The following is a 12,235-nucleotide window of genomic DNA, read 5'->3' as shown; positions in this document are numbered from 1 at the left end:
GGTTTTTTTTTAATTTTCAAGTTTTATTTTGTTTTGTCTTGCTATCATTTAATGTTTACTGAGTTCCTAATGGATATCATTTTACCTACAGAATAGGGGAATTGGGTATTTCCACATATAATTCAGGTTCTGAGGAGCCAAAAACAAGACCACCAGTGCCAAGAGATCTCTGTCTGTAGACTAGAGATTGGTGAGCAGCCAATAAGTCCACCACACAGTGGTGGTAAACCCTAATGTTTACCCACGTGATCTGTCCAGAACCTGTCCAAGGACAGGTTAAAGCCTACAACTCCTGAGTGTCTATAATTTTGTATTTCTGATCTGATGCTACATTATTTAACTCATAAAGGTACATGACAAATAGTCATTGTGGATTACACTGTTTGTGTCTTTTTACAATAAGCCTCCATATCCCATCGGATGATTTCGGCCCTGAATTCTGGTATCTCATAGTAATATTATGATCGCTGCTTTCTTCTTACCAGGTTTTGCCTGATATACCAGCTTTGCTCATCTTTTGGTTTTGGCTAACTTTAATTTTTAGACACTCCTGCAACTCCTCTGTCATGAAACTTGATTGTGGGGTTTGTAGGCTGGAATGCAGATAATTAAGGGCACAATGAAGAACCCATCCTATAATCAAATAACTTTGTTTCCCAAGTTCAAACAGGTTTCTTTCGTGCAGAACTTCTCAGTCTCTAATATGCCAACATGCAAATTGACTCGCCATGAAGAAACATAAACTTATTTTTGCCTCAAACCCTATTTTTCCCCAGCACACCTCTTCATCTCTCCTGGAAAACATGGGAACAGGTTGGGCGAGGCCGTTAGAGTGCAAGATATGATGGAACAGAAAATATATATATATATAAAACACAATACATATATTGTGATACACAATACATATATTGTGAAATAATACATATTTCAATTTTTGAAAAAACTTGATTTTTAAATAGTACAAGTTTATTCACATGGCAGTCTTGAGCTATACTTCCATAGAATTATATTTAATGCTGGGAATTAATATTGGTCAAAATAATGTAAATTCACTAATGTATCTAATTTCTGGGAAAGTCAAAGTACTTATTCCAAGGTTGATAATAGCTCTAACACATACACCTTCAATCTATAATAAGTTGTTTTGTTTCTTAGAAGCACTTTAGTTTTCAGAGTATTTTTCATATGCAGGATTTTACTTAACTTTTACAACCTCATTAGGTAAACTTGAAAAGCATTATTATTCCACAGAGATAAAAGGAAACGGGCTTGGAAACCTTCAGGGATCTGCCCAACGTGGTCCGAAGACTTGGAGTCAAGTCCAGGAAAGATCAGTAAAATCTCATGGAAATATCTTGATGATGAACCAAGTCAATGTAACGTGACCTGTCAAGATTATACATTTTTCTCTACTATATATTTTTCCTAATATAAGTAATAAGTAAGGGTTCACTGAACCCTTACTTAAAATTAAGGGTTAAAATATGGGGACACCTGGGTGACTCAGTCACCTGCTTTTGGCTCAGGTCATGATCCCAGGGTCCTAGGACTGAGTCCCACATCAGCCTCCTTGCTCAGCAGGGAGCCTGCTTTTGCCCCTACCAGCTCTGCCTGTCACTCCCCCGCTTGCTCTCACTCTCTCTTTCTGACAAATAAATAAAATCTCAAAAAAAAAAAAAAAGAAAAGAACTTTAAAATATGGATATTTTAAAGAGGAAGAAATTTTATCCTGGTATTCAATTACTTATTTAAATGCCCTCTTCCAAAGCCAGATGGGAAAAATTAATGACATTTAACTTATTCATGTAATAAAAAATATTTTCATGGTCCCTGAGGATCACACTGTCACCAAGCTCTGGCACAATACTGCATAATGACTATCTTCTTCAAACTATGGTTTACCTAATTTCAGCAGCCACTTGATAAGGTGTCGTTTTCCAGACTTCCCCTTTCACTGTTTTCCCGTCAGCCACTGTCACTGTGATCACGGTGTTTGTATTCCCCTTTTTCCCAGTAACGGCAAATGGAAGCTGATGGTCTTTCTTCAATATTTCAAACAGCTTCAATCTTTCCTTCACAAAATCTGGCTGATTTGTCACCTGAAAGTCATTAGAATACAAGGTTAACATACGCAGCCCACTTTTTTCTACCACTTCCACCTGCAGTAAGGCTCACCCCATTCTCTGCTGACCCCAGGTCTTTTTTAACTCTCCTCCCATTCACTTTCCACCTCCTTGTGTCTCGGGTCCAGCTCAAAGCCTACCTCTTCTAACTACCATATCTCCCTCTACCGTAGGTTCAATGCCCGTGTATGCAGTTCCGCAATTCACCACCTACCCATATGCCACCCCACTTGATTCTCAGTTGTCTTTTCTGTTTGTCTGATCTCAACCAGACTGATCCCCCTGAGGCCAGGTTTTCCTCCTTTGCTCCTGTCAACTGTTTATGCTCAAGACCTACTCTGGTTTGTTTTCATGATTTATATGGTGGCTAATTTCCTTAACACAAAAGAAAAGCTCTGCTGTCTCAGCTTAAATAGACGAAGAAGCACTTTGTCTTGGTTCTTTGTGGCTGGCTCAGCTCAAAGTTAAGATACCTGGTAGCTGGGGAACCTGGGTGGCTCAGTGGGTTAAGCTGCTGCCGCCTTTGGCTCAGGTCATGATCTCAGGGTCCTGGGATCGAGTCCCGCATCGGGCTCTCTGCTCAGCAGGGAGCCTCCTTCCTCCTCCTTCTCTCTCTACCTGCCTCTCTGCCTACTTGTGATCTCTCTCTGTCAAATAAATAAATAAAATCTTTAAAAAAAAAAAAAGAAAGATATCTGGTAGCTAAGGTTTGCAAGGTTTTGAAAATACTACTAGTGTCGTAATTTAATTAGTTATTATGTTTTAATTAAAAATCAGGCAATTAACTGTACCAGAATATTTAAATGCCATGGAGTATTTCACGTTATTTCCGAAGCAACAACTCAACTCGCTCTCAGGCCTGCTTTCCTCCTTCATTTTAGCATTCTTTTCTTGGGTTTGACTGGAAGGAGGCTGAGAAATAAAGGTAAGTTATAAATAACTCATACCAATGTGGAGAGAAAGGAACACATTGGAAACAGGGGAGGGACATGCCAGCAGTCAGCTGGTGTCCCAACGTTGGACGCTGGGCTTCCCTGACCCACCACCTAAAACTCTAGATGGGCAAGTCATTTGCTGGGGTTCCATCCTTCCTGTCTGTGCATTTTCACACACTCTTGTTTAGTATATTCAACATATTTTGCTCTCTGAAGTTTTTTCGCCCTAAACTTCAAACACAATGTCGCTGGAAAATGCTTGTGTAGCTGCTGCCACACTTTAAATGCACTATTTTAGGAAGATGTTGCACTACAGTACCCTTGGTAAAGAACTCAAGAACATCCCGCAGTCTGAGAAAGCTTTTAGAACTTCAGAAGATGTATTATGTTACCCGACAATAATTTGTCCTTCAATGGACCAAAATATTAAAACACTCTATTAAATAGTAAAGCTAAATACACATCTCTCAACAAATGAGCAAAAACAAAAACAAAAACCACCTGTTGTAAATAGCTCAGAACCAGCCATTCATTAGACGGAATGGATGAGTATTTACATAGCTGTTGGTCTTCATGCTAAGGAAAGAACAGTGAGTTTTAAACACTCCAGCATCTTTTTCAAAGAGAGGAAAATGCTATTTCTGCTACCGAGAAAATGCGTGGCAATTTACTGGAAAAGCTGAGAAATGACACCATTAAGCCAGTCCGGCGACTGCTGGAAATACAGGGCTCCAAACGGTGTCCAGGCCCTTCACCGGTTCCCTGGGCTGTAGCAGGTGCACAGCGCATCGCTCCGTGAGGCTCGGGCCCTGCAGCGCGCCGCGGCCGCACCCGTCCTTCCGCCGGGATCACCCGCACCCGTGCACCCTCGCACCGGCCGCGCCACCCGCCCCGGGCTCTAGGCGGCACCCGCCCGCGTTCCCCGCAGCGACTCCGCGGCCCCATTACCTGCGCGCCCGCCGCTGCGCGCCTGGCCTCCTGCGCCGCCGCCGCCGCCGGCGCCGCGCTCTCCAGCTTAGCCTGCTGGCTCAGCTCCTCGGCGAGGCACAGTCGCAGGCGGTAGAGGTGGTGGCGCAGGTCGCGGTTCTCCGCCCGGAGCTGCGCCACCTCCCGCGTCAGGCACGGCCCCTCCGCCTGGCCGCGGTCGGGCGCGTTCAGCTGCTCGTCCCTTAGGCGCTGGACCTCCGCCCATAGCCAGCGGATGTCCTCCTCCTGCCGCTCCAGGCGTGAAGCCACGGCCTTGGCCGCCATGTCCGCCGGCTCCCCAAGCCACCGACGCCGCTCAGCGGGCAGTCGTCGGGGTGAAGGCAGTAGCCACCGCGAGGAGCGGGAGATAGCGGCCCGGCTACAGAAAACAGCGGGGAGGCGGGGCGTCACGGAGAGGCGGGGCGACGAGGAGAAGAGGGGCAGGGCGGGGACTATAGGAGACGCGGGGAGGCGGAGTTATGGAGGGCGGGGCTCTCGGCAGACTGGACCATAGAAGCCGCGGGGAGGCGGAGCGAGGAGGAGAGGCGGGGCAATAGAGAGGGGCAGAGCCGGGCACACTGCGGGGCAGGGACTATAGGAGCCTCGGGGAGGCGGGGCGACGGGAAAAGGAGGGGCGGGGATCACTGCTGGGCGGGGACTATAGGAGCCCCGGGAAGCGGCCTGACGGGCAGAGGTGGGGCGGGGCACTGCTGGGCTAGGGTTGTAGGAGCGCCAGGAGGCGGGGCGAGGGGTGGGGTGAGTGCCGGGCTGGGGCTGAGGCTGGGCTCGCGGCTGCGGTGAAGTGTTTGGGGTGCTCAGGGCGCGGTGGTCACGCGGAGTGGTCAGGAGGCGTGGAGAGTGGCGTGGGGACTGAAAAGGCTGACCGCGCCTTCGGGGCTAGCCATGAATATCACCATGAGTTGGCTGAAACGCAAATTGTCCAAAATCTTGGGAAGATTTCCTAGCGTGGCTCTTTTTCTGGCCGTCACCATCCTTCCAACTTGCGACTAGGTTCTGAAAAGTGACTGTTGAGAGTCCACCATCTTTGGCTTTCAGGCCGGAGCTGACCAAGTGCAGCGGCCGCCGGGCCAGGCAGGGGGCACGGAAGACCTCTAAGAAAGTTTAAAGCTCACGGGCAATTGCTAGCTCCTCGCTACAGGTTAGGGCAAACGCCACCGACATTCCTGTATACCACGTAACTGTGAGCGTGAACCTTCCTGTAAGAGGAACACAAATTGATTTTTATTAACATTCTTGGGGCTTAGAATGTGGCAAACATTGTTTTAAGCTCTTGATAATTACTAACTCCTCTAGTACTTATAGCAAAAAATACTATTATTATGTCCAGTAAATTGATGGATAAACTGAATCACAGAGCGGCTAAGTGTCTGGGATTTTTTTAAAGATTTTATTTATTTATTTATTTATCTGACAGATAAATGTATTTATTTGTAATATATATTTATTTACATATGTATATTTATAATATTTATTCATTTGTTTTTTAATTGTTTTATTTATTTATTTATTTATCTGACAGAGACAGAGTGAAAGAGGGAGCACAAGCAGGGAGAATGGGAGAGGGAGAAGCAGTCTTCTTAATGAAGGCCTGATCCCAGGACTCTGGGATCATGACCTGAGCTGAGGGCAGACGCTTAACAACTGAGCCACCCAGGCACCCAGAGAGGCTGTGATTTAACCAAGGTCACACAAACACTGCACAACAGAGCTGAGATTCAAACTCAGATAATCTGATGTCAGTGTCTAGGTACTTAACACTATGGTGCCTTTCAACATTGGTAAGATTTAATTGAACACATCATATGATTAAACAGAGGTAATAAAGGCCATCAGAATTCCAAAATGGGAGAACTTAGTTGGACTGATGAGATTAACACAGAGAGCAATTGCTCTGGAAAATAAAGGTTGGCAGTTATTAGAAAGGTGGAGAAGCGAATGAATGCCACTCTGGGAGCAGATCTGCCTTCCAGGGGCTGAGGGGGGCAGCTAATTGGGGTAAGCTAACTGGAACCACTGACAGCTCCCAGCAGGAAGTTCTGTAATGTATGGCACTGAAACCATGCTATCTTTTTCTTCCCTTCCCTGGTAAGCTTCTGGACAGAGTAACACAGACTCTCTGTCTGCACCCTCTTCCCAGTCACTTCTCAACTTGCTGCCATCTGGTTCCCACTCTTCCCATTCCTCCATGACTCATGTATGATCAAATGCTATTCCCCTGCTTAGGGCCCCCCTCAAAAGTTTTCTCAACCTCCTTTGTAATTTGTCTCTCTTCAGCCTCTACCTCCAATACTGAGACGACCAGTGGTCTGCTGTCTGTTGCTAAAGATTTGTTTGCATTTTCTAGAGTTTTCTATAAATGGAATCATATACTATGTACTGGGGTTTTTTGGCTCCTTTCATTCAGCGTAATTCTGAGATCTATCCATGTCTGTGGGTATGTCTGTTGCTCATTCCCTCACCCACCCCTGGTAATATTCCATTATATGGCTACACCACAGTTTGTTTATCCATTTGTGTGTTGTTAGGCATTTGGGGTGTTTCCAGGTTTGGGCTAGGATCTACCTGATGGTGAGCTCATCAGGTTACTGTGGTTATTTCCCCAGTTTCAGAAAGCAGGGTTTGAATAGACATACTCAGCAACCGGCAGACTGTCCACAGTAGTTCCCCGACCCATGGACTTAAAGCTAGTCTGGTAGAAAAGACCAAGTGGAACCACTAGAACTTTTTCAGTAGTAAACCAAAAGCAATCCCATAGTCCTGGAGGAATTGCAGAGATTACTGTCACCCTCAGTGACCTGAACGATACAGCACGGTGATTCTCACCACACCTCCATTTGCCTCCCTTATTTGGACTTTGGGGAAGGCAAATGGATGAAGAATTATAGTGGATTGTCATTAATTTAATTAGACAGTGACTCTAGTAGCAGCTTCTCTTCCAGATATGCTTTCATTGGTGGAGTAAATCGGCATAATCTCTGGTACCTTGCATGCAGCTATTGATCTGGCTAATGCTTTTACTTTATACCTATTAATTAAAGGCCATCAAAAGCAGTTTTCATTCAGTTGGCAAGACAAGCAATACATTCGTCATTTCAACCTAGGACTCTCAAGATTTACGTCATAATATAGTCCTCAAGGACTTTGATGGCTGCTCTATCTCAAAGACATCGCACCAATGTCCTATCATGACTAATATGCTGCTGATTCTACTTGGTGAGGATATCATATGAAATGGCAAACACAGTTGACCCCTAAACAATACGAGGGTTAAGGACATTACCACCCTGTGCAGTGAAAAATCTGCATATAACTTTTGACTCCCCAAAAACTTAACTATGAATAACAAAAGACTTGAGGTTGACCAGAAGCCTTACCAATAATATAAAGCCAATTAACACATAAATTGTATGTTATATGTATTATGTGCTATATTCTTACTAATCAGTAAGCTAGAAAAAAGAAAATGTTATTAAGAAAATTATAGGGAAGGAAGAATACACTTTTAGTACTCTACTGTATTTATTAAGAAAAAAAAAATCTGTAGGTAAGTGGACCATGCATTTCAAGCCTGTTGTTCAAGGGTCAACTATACTATAGTCACCTTGAGAATGCATGTGAAAGACATAGGGAGGGAGGGAAATAAATCCCAAAATTAAAAATTGCAGGAGACTACCATTCAGCAAAATTCTTGGGGGCCCAGTAGGTCAAGGCATCTAGAGATGTCATTTCTAGGGTGAAGGAAAAGTTGCTGAATCTTGACTAGTCTCACTAAGAGACACAATGCCTAGGGGACCTCTTTGGATTTTAGAGACAATGTATACCTCATTTGAGCACATATGTTACTCTGACCCAATTACTGTGTAGCTCAAAAGATTGTAGTTTTGAGAAGGAGCGAGAGCAGAAGGTTCTAAATAGGTCAAGCTGCTATGCTAGTTACGTTTACCCATGGACCACAATGAGTCAACAGATTTGGTGGTGTTGGAAGTGTCCATTATAGGTAAAAGTAGTATGCGTAACCTCTGACAGAACTTATAAAGGAATCACAGCGTAGTCTTTTAGGACTGGGGAAAAACACATGTCATTCTTTATTTCTGAGAAGCAGCTTCTGGTTTGCTCTTGGACCACAGTGGAGACTGATCTCTTGATCATGAACCATCAAGTTACCAACCTACCTAAACTGTCCATCATCAGCTGGGCGTTGTCTGACCCACCAAGCCCTAAGTTTAGGTATGTATATTAGCACTCGACCATCAAATAAAGAGGTACACATAGGGTCAGGCTTAAATAGAGTCTAAAGGCACAAGTTAGTTACACAGTCACCTGTATGACCAGAGCTCCAATGGCCTCATGGGAAATTCTGTAGCACCAGTTCACTGAGGAAGAAAAAATATCTGAGCCCGGTTTATAAATGTCTCTGCCCTCTTGTGGACTAGAAGCTCTATAAGTTGCCTCCTGAGCAATTTCATTCCTGCCTTAACTTCTGATATGACAAAATATTCTAGACTCATCTGTGCATATGAGATCTGTCACTTCTCCAAGGTGCCATGCCTAACTGATACTTAGTTTGCAAAATCTGGGTACTGGCAATGATTCTTATTTCTAGGACTTGTCTGTATTTAGCGCTGCAGATAAAATATGATGCACAGCTAAATTTGAATTTCAGATAAGTAATTGGGGGTGTAAGTATGCCCTATGCAATATTTGGAACATATGAATACTAAAAAAATCAAACAAAAAAATTCAATGAGATAAAGACACTTTATAATGTAAAAAATGTTACATTCTGCAAGGACAATATAGCAATTAAAAATATATATGAGGCAAACTACACAGCACTCACCTATATAAAATATAAACTTCAGGAAATATAAGGAGAAAGAAATCAAACACACTAATGGAAAATTTTACACATTACTCTATTCAAGACAGGTCAAGTATACACACAGAAATGTAAGAATGTAAAAGACCCCCCAAGACACAATAAAAAGGTTAATGTATATATCAAAAACTACTTAAGCACACACACATTCTTCACAAAGATTAATCATATACCAAGAGCCAAAGAAAACCTTGGTAGCTTCAATAAACTAGAAAAATACAGGCAACATTTTTGGATCCCAGTACAATGGAATTGGAAATTAGAAAGGAAACAACTTTTTAAAAAGCCCTTCCACATAAATGAAATGACCTCTATTAAACAACTCTTTAGTAAAAGAAGAAAAACAAATCACGGAATTTCTTTAAAATAATGATAACGAAAATACTCACACATAAGAAGCTGTGGGATACATTTAAAGTAGTGATGAAAGAAAAATTCATAACCCTAATACCTGTGTCAGTAAAAAACAAAAGAATGAAGGGGCACATGGGCAGCACAGTGGGTTAAGCCACTGACTGGTTCAGATTATGGTCTCAGGGTCCTGAGATTGAACCCAAGTCAGTCTCTACACACTTAGCATCAAGTCTGTTGAAGACTCCTTCACCCTCTCCCTTTGGCCCTCCCACTGCTTGTTCTCTTTCTCGCTCTCTCAAACAAATAAATAAATCTTTTTTAAAAAATGAAAAGAAATAAATTAAATTCTCAATTCAAAACCTAAAAAAAAAAAAAACACAACAAAATAAAGGAAGGCAAGAAGCACAGGTAATAATAAGGAAAAAGAAGAAATTCATGAGCTAGAGAACAGAAAACCTTTCAATCAGATTAGTAAACCAAGATCCCAAACCCTGAGAAATAAAATAGACAAGCACTGATTTCCACAGTCAAAGAAACAAAGGAAAAAGGCATAAATATGCAAGATAAGAAAGGATACAGAGAAAATAACTACTGATACGTAAGAAATTTAATAAATTATAAGACACTACTTTCTATACCTCTAAAAATAAACTTGAAAGACAAAAGGAAATAGATAATTTTTTTAAGCAAATAAAGTTTACCCCAGAAGAAACAGAAACCTTAGACCTACCAGTTTCCATAGAAGAAGTAAAGTTTTATCAAAGAACTACCCCACAAGAAGCATCAGGCCCAGATGATTTTCAGGGGATTTCAACCAAACCATTAAATATCAGAGAGTCTTGGTGCTAATAAATTGTCACAGAGCATGGATATAAAGAAAAATGTTTTAAGTGTTTTTTTAATGAAACAAACATAACATACCTACAGCTGAGAAAGGTGGCATGAAAGAAGAAAATTAATCAACATCACTTATGAATGCTGGTGCAAAAATCTTAAATACAATGTTAATAAAAAGGAACAGGATCCCATACTATATAAGGAAAAATAGGATGACATGATCAAGTAGGGTTTAGGCCAGGAATACAACACTGATAATGGAAAATACATTAATATAATTCATCATATTAGCCTAAAAAGAAAACCATTTAATTACTTCATAGATGCTGGAAAGGCTTTTGATAGAATGCAGCACCCATTCCTAATAAAAGCTTGTAAAAAATATTTTTTTAAAGATTCTATTTATTTGCCAGAGAGAGATAGAGACAGAGCACAAGCGGAGAGAGCAGCAAGCAGAGGGAGAAGCAGGCTCCCTGCAGAGTAGGGAACCCAATATGGGGCTAGATCCCAGGATCCCGAGATCATGACCTGAGCTGAAGGCAGATTCTTAACTGACTGAGCCACCAGACATCCCTGAAATGGGTTTATATTTTTTAACATGTTATTTATATTCCTCAATCATAAAACCACAGTACTTAAGTTCTAGCTGAAAGGGGAGACCCAGACGTATTTGCCCCAAAGTCACAAACCAGACATGATTGCTCACTCACTCCACTATCACTTAATCTTGCTATGGAGGTATGAGTAATGGAATCTAGCTGCGAAGAGAAGATTAAGGGAGAGAGGAAACAAATGATCTCTAATCAAGGTGACATGGTAGTATACCTTGAAAATTCTAAATAATCAATTACAAAATCAACACAACATCAAAAAGAATTTATTCAGATAAAAGGATATCAAACTGGGTGTTTGGGTGGCTCAGTCGGTTAAGCAACGGACTCTTGATTTCAGCTCCCAACACAATCTCAGGATCGTGAGATCGAGCCCAGCGTCAGACATGAAGCTCCTTAAGATCCTCTCTCTCTGTCCCTCCCACCCCCACCTGCTGTGAGGGGTGGGGGAGAGGCTCCTTCTCTCTCTCCCTAAAAAAAAAAAAAAAAAAAAAAAGTATAAAGCTAATGTGCAAAAATCAATAGTATTCACACACATAAGTGATATCCAGTCAGAAAGTACAATGAATAGGAGAATCCCATGTATGGTAAGAGCAATAAAGAGAAAATATTAGAAATAGGGCAGCAAGGAACATAGGCATATCTCAGAGATATTCCTGGTTCCGTTCTAGGTCACTCCAATGGAAAGAACATTCCAATAAAGCGAATCAAGTTTTTTTTTATTTCCCAATGCATATAATACTTGGGTTTACTATACTGTAGCCTGTTGAGTATGCAATAACATTATGTCTAATAAAAAAGTGTACACACCTTAATTTAAAAATACTTTATTTCTGAAAAATGCTAACCATCGTCCGACCTCTCAATGAGTCATCACCTTTTTGCTGACGGAGGGTCTTGCCTTGATGTTGATGGCAGCGGGTTGATCAGGGTGGTGGTAGCTAAAGGTTGGGTGACTGTAGTGATTTCTTAAAATAAGACAACAATCGGGACTCCTGGGTGGCTCAGTTGGTTAAGCAGCTGCCTTCGGCTCAGGTCATGATCCCTGCATCCTGGGATCGAGTCCCACATCGGGCTCCTTGCTCAGCAGGGAGCCTGCTTCACCCTCTGCCTCTGACTGCCTCTCTGTGTGCCTGTGCTCACCCTCTCTGACAAAAAAAAAAAAAAAAAAAAAAAGACAACAAACAAGTGTGCTGCTTCAATGAACACTTCCTGTCACTTGAACACTTAGAGATAATCATTAAAACTATTCATTGGCTTAATTTCAATGTCATTGTGTCTCATGGCACAGGGAAGCCGAAGGAGAGGGAGAGAGTGGGGGGAAGAGCCCATCGGTGGAGCAGGCAGAACACACACAACGTTTATCAGTTAAATTTGCCATCTTATCTGGCTGCAGTTTATGATGCCCCCAAATGATTACAATACTAACATCAAAAATCGCTGATCACAGGTCAGCATAATTAATACAATGATCATGAAAGAGCTGGAAAATGCCTGGTGGCTCAGTTG

General features: G+C 42.3%; 1 protein-coding gene across 1 annotated transcript in view; it reads right to left on the bottom strand.

The window, feature by feature from the left end:
• The window catches only part of TARS3 (threonyl-tRNA synthetase 3), a 63,333-nt gene extending 59,024 nt beyond the window's left edge, over positions 1-4,309 (bottom strand). The window contains exons 1-2 of the mRNA XM_044230515.1: positions 4,007-4,309; positions 1,903-2,099 (exon numbers count right to left, since the gene is read on the bottom strand). Coding sequence (XP_044086450.1) covers positions 1,903-2,099; positions 4,007-4,309 — 500 coding nt within the window. The remainder of the gene's footprint in view (positions 1-1,902; positions 2,100-4,006) is intronic.
• Between the last annotated feature and the right edge of the window lie 7,926 nt (positions 4,310-12,235).

Source organism: Neovison vison, chromosome 13, assembly GCF_020171115.1.
Source record: "Neovison vison isolate M4711 chromosome 13, ASM_NN_V1, whole genome shotgun sequence".
Classification (NCBI taxonomy): Eukaryota; Metazoa; Chordata; class Mammalia; order Carnivora; family Mustelidae; genus Neogale; species Neogale vison.
The sequence above is the reverse complement of the archived record's forward strand: the minus strand, read 5'-3'. Positions and strand labels throughout refer to the sequence as shown.